At 39.9% G+C, this 6,567-nt stretch overlaps 1 protein-coding gene across 4 annotated transcripts in view; it reads right to left on the reverse strand.

Annotated features, from left to right (window-relative positions):
- Positions 1-5,990, reverse strand: part of CCDC77 (coiled-coil domain containing 77) — a 28,051-nt gene extending 22,061 nt beyond the window's left edge. Inside the window, exons 1-4 of one of the 4 annotated variants that reach the window (XM_045774530.2) lie at positions 5,874-5,964; positions 4,999-5,107; positions 2,854-2,909; positions 765-818 (exon numbers count right to left, since the gene is read on the reverse strand). In XM_045774530.2, the coding sequence (XP_045630486.1) occupies positions 765-802 (38 nt within the window). In that variant the 5' untranslated portion in view covers positions 803-818; positions 2,854-2,909; positions 4,999-5,107; positions 5,874-5,964. Of the gene's footprint in view, positions 1-764; positions 819-2,853; positions 2,910-4,998; positions 5,108-5,873 lie in introns of all 4 variants that reach the window. The other 3 variants (XM_045774546.2, XM_045774537.2, XM_045774519.2) reach the window with 3 other exon arrangements.
- Between the last annotated feature and the right edge of the window lie 577 nt (positions 5,991-6,567).

Consider the following 6,567-nt stretch of genomic DNA (forward strand, 5'->3'; position numbering starts at 1 on the left):
TTTGTTTGCTTTTAGCAAACGAGAGCGGTCAGCTAAAACAATGCAAGTCAGAAAACAAATGGTGTGGAAGTGGAGAAACCCTGCAAACCCTAACCCACTTTGGCTAACTACCTGCAATTTACAATACAACAAAACAGACAGCAGTGTGGAGAAACTTTATACTGGATGCCCAAGGCAGTTAACAAAGGAGATGGTCAGCACCTTTAATAAGCAGGCATGTATAGAAGAGATATTAAAATTTACTTCCAGCTAGCATAAAGAAAATAAAAACCCTAGTATTTCCTCAATCACTAAAAGCTCATGACAGAAATGTTCTTTTACTTAATGTTTCATGTCTTCAAAGGGAGTTGCCTTATAACTACTCTGGGAAATAGATCAGGAGATGAACTAAGAGGTACTAGCTGAGATTTTGCAGTTGAGAGTTGTGGTGATGAGGACAAGGATGTCTGTCGTGCGGGAGGTTGATGGCAGAACCAGAATTAAAAGTCCCTTATGCATGCTGGTTGTTTCCTCTGTACTCCAGGATCCATGGGCACTATACCAGGCTCGTTCAAACTGCTTGGATTCGGGTATTAACATTTAATATGCCCTAGTTTTAAATCCAAATTGCACATAAGAATAGAGAAATGGGGTCTAATACAGTTCAAACCCAGAGTATGGAAACATGCTTCTGAAACGTTTCTAGTTCCTAAACTAACTTGTACTTACAGCTACAAAACTCTTGATTCTTTAGCTAACAACTTGAAAATAAGCAAATGTCTTACTTTCTGCAGATGGGGGTACGCACCGGGGTAAAGTTCATGCTGTCCTTTTCACACCTGTCAAATACACAAAAATTCAAAATGAGGGGTCAGGAACAGACAAAAGAAAAAACAGGATACGCAGACAGGTTCCCTTTCCATCATTAACAGATGTACCTGCTGGTGAGAATGTGATGCTTTAAAATGTAGGATTCTTTAAAGTAGTTAAAAATCCTGAAAATCTAGGACTTTCGAATTTTCATAAGGCATTCGTCATTACTATTTAAATAAAATCAGAATGGTATCTAATGTTTGGATGGATAAGCACACACAAAAGAAAAGCCTCCTTAACATGAAGGTTGTCTGCAACAATGCAAAACGAATTTACAATCCTTTTGCTGAAATAGGAGGGAGATGCAGAAAAGTTTCTGACAAGTAAGGGACAGTAACTGGAAATTAAGGTATAGGGCCAATTATGCTAAATTTAAAAGAAATACTAAGCCACTGACATTTTATCTCTCTTTGGTGAGCTTTATTTATTGTTTCATCTTAGAGAAAGAAAAAATTACTTACAAGCTTTGTAAGGTCCATTTACAATCTCCATTCCAATTGCTAACATAGAGCTTGGGTTTCTCTATATGAATAATCTTATCACAGAAATTTTCATGAAGATAACCTCACGTCAGGGAGGGAATAGCAGAGAAGGGGAGAAGGGCGAGAGAAGAGAAGAATGGGAGAGGAGGGAGGAAAGAAGGAGTGAGGGAAGGGGAGAGTTTATTAGCTTCAGGGAAAGCTGGCTTATCAAGCATGCCTTGTCAACCCATTCTGATTTTGAGCACGATCATGTAACATTCTGTTCTTGTGCTCTTTTAATTGGTATGTTTCTGTTTATAATCTTCAGTCCTTTGGAGAAGAATTTTGTGAACACGATTGAAAAGAGATAATAACTCTTGTTAATTCTATACGCCATTTCCCTGCTGGGAACCCCAGAGTGCCTCTGCTCCTCCTCCTTGAAACCATTCTTCATTTGGCTTCTAGGATACCACGTTCCTGGTTTTCTTTCTCACTGATCATTAATTTTCAGTCACTGCTAGTTCTTCTTCTTATCTATACTTACTGCCTTGGTGACTGTGTGTCAGTTTTAGAGGTGCCTGGGTGGCTCAGCCAGTTAAGTGTCTGCCTTTGGCTCAGGTCATGATCTTGGGGTCCTGGGATCGAGTCCCACATCCGGCTCCTTGCTCAGTGGGGAGTCTGCTTCTCCCTCTCCCTCTGCTGCTTCCCCTGCTTTTGCTCGCTCTCTCTCCCTCTATCTCTGATAAATAAAATCTTTAAAAGGAAAAAAAAAACCTCCATGAGCTACCACTACACACTCTGTAGAGTAACTAAAATTAAAAACAAATAAAGAGATAATACCAAGTGTCAGCAAGGACGTAGAGCAACTAGAACACACACTACTAGTGGAAATGTAAAATGTTACACTTACTGTGGTTGCTTATTTATGTATATACATATATATAAATGTATAAATGTATATATGTATATATAAATGCGTATATTTGTATATATATGTATATATATAAAAATAAATAAATAAACAAATAAATAAATAAATAGTAAGTCAAAACACAAAACTCCTCTGCTCGGAAGCCTCCTGAGGCTTTTTGCTTGAGTCAGAGAGCCAAGGGCTTTAAGATGGCTTCCCAGGTCCTACATGATCCAGCTACCCCAAGACTTCTGTGACCCCACCTACGACTCTCCCCCTGCTCACAGCTCCAACAACATTGGCGCTGCTGTTCTTCAAACACGCTAGACAAACTTTTCTTCAGACTTTAAACTTCTATTTTATGATGTTCTTTTCCCATTTATCTCTATACAGCTTGCTCCCTCTTCATAAGGGTTCTAATGTCACCTTCTTGGTGAAGTCTTTCCTGACCATCTGGCATTCCCTTACCCACTTTCTCTGCTTTGCTTTACCACCATCTGACAGAGCTAGAAAATTGGTTTCTGCTTCTGTCATTCCATTAGCTTTCTTCTGCCCACCAACGCTTCAAGTGCACCATCTCTTTTTCTCACCCTCTCCTTTAAAATGACTACTCTCCTCCTTCGAACTCACCTCCTTCCACAAAAGTTCTTCAAACTGGGTGAATCTGTCTCTTGTAAAAAAACAACCTGGAAAGTGAAAATGGTAATTGGGTTGGTACGGTAGGATTACGGGCGACATTTTTTTTATCAGCTTTATTGAGATATAATTCACATTCCATACAACTCAAAGTGTACAACTCAATGATTTCAGTATATTCAGATATGTGCAACCCTCACAATTACAGAACATCTTCATCACTTCAAGAAATCCTATAACCTTTAGCCATCACCCTGTTCCACCTCCCCCAAGCCCTAAGCAACTACTTAACTACTTTCTATTTCTATGGATCTCCCTATTTTGGACTTCCCTATGAATGAGACCGTATAGTATGTGGTCTTCTGTGGCTGGCTATGACAGGCTGCTTTCACTTAGCATGATGTTTTCAAGGTTCATCCACGTTGTAGCATGTGTTAGTGCTTCATTCCTTTATATGGCCAAGCAATATTCCATTTCATGAATACAGGTGACATCTTAAAGATGAATGTCACTGTTCTAAAAATATTTAAGAGTAACTTGGAACTTTAAAAAAAATATTTTGAGTCTTTTTTTTTTTTTAAGTAATCTCTATGCCCAATGTGGGGCTTAAACTCAAGACCCCAAGATCAAGAGTTGCATGCTCAGGACCCTGGGTGGATCAGTCAGTTGGGCAGCCAACTCTTGGTTTTGGCTCAGGTCATGATCTCAGGGTCCTGGGACTGAGTCCTGCATCGGGCGGGCTCCATGCTCAGTGGGGAGTCTGCTCAAGGAGTCTCTCTCTCCCTCTTCCACTGCTTGTGCACGCTCGCTCTCTAACAAATAAATAAATCTTAAACAAAAAAAATAATGAGTTGCATGCTCTACCAAGTAAGCCAGCCAGGCGCCGCAAAATAACTCCGACCTTTAAAAGACCCTTCTAACAACTTGTAACTTCTCTTCTTCCTCATAGTGACTGTCCTCACTCCTTCTCTTTCCTGTGACTACAGCACATCAACAAAAAAGGTGTCCACATTCACATCTCATTTAGCTTTATAACCTCTCACAATCTGACTTCTACAATAGCTGGAAGGCAGCTATGCTTGCCACTATACCGACACCTACTACAACGTCTGAACTGAAATTCCTTTTCTTGGTCAGCAGACACCCGAATGAATAAATTCAGCTGCTTTCTTGGTGTCCCATCCTCCATCCAGCAAGTCACTCTTTGACTTGTATGCTTAATTTGACAGTGTTGATCACCTTTTTTAAAAAAAATATTGTAGTTCAGAGCTTGGGCTCTGAAATCAAACAGACTTGGGTTTCAGCCAAAGTTTTGTGCCTTATTAGCTGTGTGCCAGGTAAGTTATTTCACCTCTCTACGTTCCAGTTACTTATTAAAAGATGGGAAGAATAGCACATATCATAGGTTGGTGTAAAGATTAAATGAGATAATGAATAAAGGGTTGAGCACAGTGTCTGACACATAAGTGCTCAATAAATGGAGATTATTATTATTTTTACTAATAATCTTCCTCTCTTGGTTCAAAAGGTTCTGTCTTCAACTTTCTTTTCTACTTCTTCTGTCCATTTCTGTGGGAACATCATTATTCTTGCTGTTTTTATGGTGACCTCTATTATCTAAAACACTACCTGGCATAGAGTAATAACTACTTATTGAATAAACAAATGACATCTTTAAATATCCTGGCTTGAAATTCCAATTATGTAAGGGACAATTTCACCTATATGTCCCATTGGAGCTTGAAATGTCTAATTCAAAAAAAAGTCTAACTTAAAAAATCACTCAAGTCACATATTTTTTAGCACTTCAAAGCTAATTCAGCATCTTCCAAGCAATCTGGACTTTAAAATTTAAATACATCATTTCATTACTCCTTCTCTTGACCTTTATCCAACCATATGAAAATCCTGTATATTCTATCTGGGCAATGACCATGTTAATTCAAGATTTCCATATCTTCTTACCCCATGACTTAACTGTTCTAACCACCTCTTTTCTCCTCTGGACCATATTCTCAAAAGTCATAAAATTCATCAGCGGCTCCTGATAGCCTAATGCATTAACTCAAACTCTGCCTAGACATCATGGCTAAGAACCAAACCTCCCTCTCTAATTTCCTTCTACTCCCCTAAACGTACCCCTGGTTGTAGATAACTTTCTTGCCTCCATGCCCTTGTTGGTGAGCTTCCCCTAGCTGGAACATAACTCCCTCCACTGTCATAATTCCACTTAGTGGAACCTGTAGCCCTGAAACAAATAATACATTATACGTTAATAAAAAAATAATTTCACTTAGTGGAATCCAGTTAGTACCTGAAAACTCAATACTACCTCCTTCATCTCTTTCCAGAGTCTCTCCACCCAAACTGATCTATCAAAATGATCTAACTGCAAAAGAACCGCATCTGTAATTCTCTAAAAGTTAACATAATAGACTTCTTTGTTGCTATCAGTTCTCTAATGATGTGTATGTTCCTTGAAGATAGAAAATGGGCTTTACTCATTACTGTATCTCCCCCCAAAAAACAATGTCTGTTTATAGATAAGTTAATGGGTTTCAGGTCGCTTCTATTCCTCCATCTCTGTGATATCTTATTTAGGGTTGTTGTTGTTTTTTAATATAACCTTACCTTTCCTTACAATTAAATCTTGATTAGCATTTTGACATTTACTTTATTTACCCCCACAACAACTCTGTTAAGGACTTTTATTATTCCTTAATTCTACAAATGAGGAAATTGAGGGCTTAGACTATCTTGGGATGAGAGAATACTGGAACGCACTTCCAGGACCTCCAAATTCTATACTCCTTTTTACATTTCATCCCGTTGTCGACTCCCTCATTGCCATGGCTCCCCAATCCTCCAACGCCCCCCCCCCCAAACCTTTCACTTCGCACGTTCTAACTTCCCTCTTCCGGTCCCCGCACTTACTTCTCCGACACTAGGTTTTTTTTAGCCCAAAGCCCCAATTCCCTAATCCCAGCATCCTAAACCCAAAACTCTTTACTCACGCCACACTAAGCCTCCGAGTCAGAGACCCCAACCGAAAAACAAAACTTAAATCCGGTAGCGCCGCGTCGCCACTGAGCGTGCACGAATCCGTCCAATCGCCCACAAGTTTACACGGCCTTTTGGATAGCGCACCAATAGGAAGGCTACTCACACAGAGGCGCGCCCTCCCCCCCATTCCCCGCCCTTCCTCCCTACCGCGTGTAACCGCGCAGAGATCGCCGGGAAATGTAGTTTTACTTCTGTACACAGCTTCCCAGGTTGGGGGTGTAAACCAATTGCTACCCAGCTCATCTCCGTACTCACAGTGTGATGTTTGGGGTAAGAACGCGCTAGTTCTGGGCACACCCAGTTTAAACTTGCTCAACTACTTTGTTTTCACGAAAAATTACGCGGGAACGCGATGCATAATTATGGAATGGATCACAAGATTATTATGTGTTGCAATTTATAAGCTTATATCAAGGTGAAGATTCTAAGAAAATAGTTTCTCCTTTAATGACCTGGTGGCCTAGAGCCAAGATTGGACCTGTGGTTCAATTTCTACAGTCAGAGGACTATGTATATAAATGCTACTGTTTTTGTCAGATAGCAGACACTACTTCCTTTTCCTGAAAGATGTGGAAGACTGGCTTTAATCATATTAAGCTAGTTCAAAACTCAACTGTGGTCTCATCTTTCCAGAAGAGCAAGAGG

This window comes from Ursus americanus, chromosome 25, assembly GCF_024610735.1.
Source record: "Ursus americanus isolate L20-20 chromosome 25, mUrsAme1.1.p, whole genome shotgun sequence".
In the NCBI taxonomy this organism is placed as follows: Eukaryota; Metazoa; Chordata; class Mammalia; order Carnivora; family Ursidae; genus Ursus; species Ursus americanus.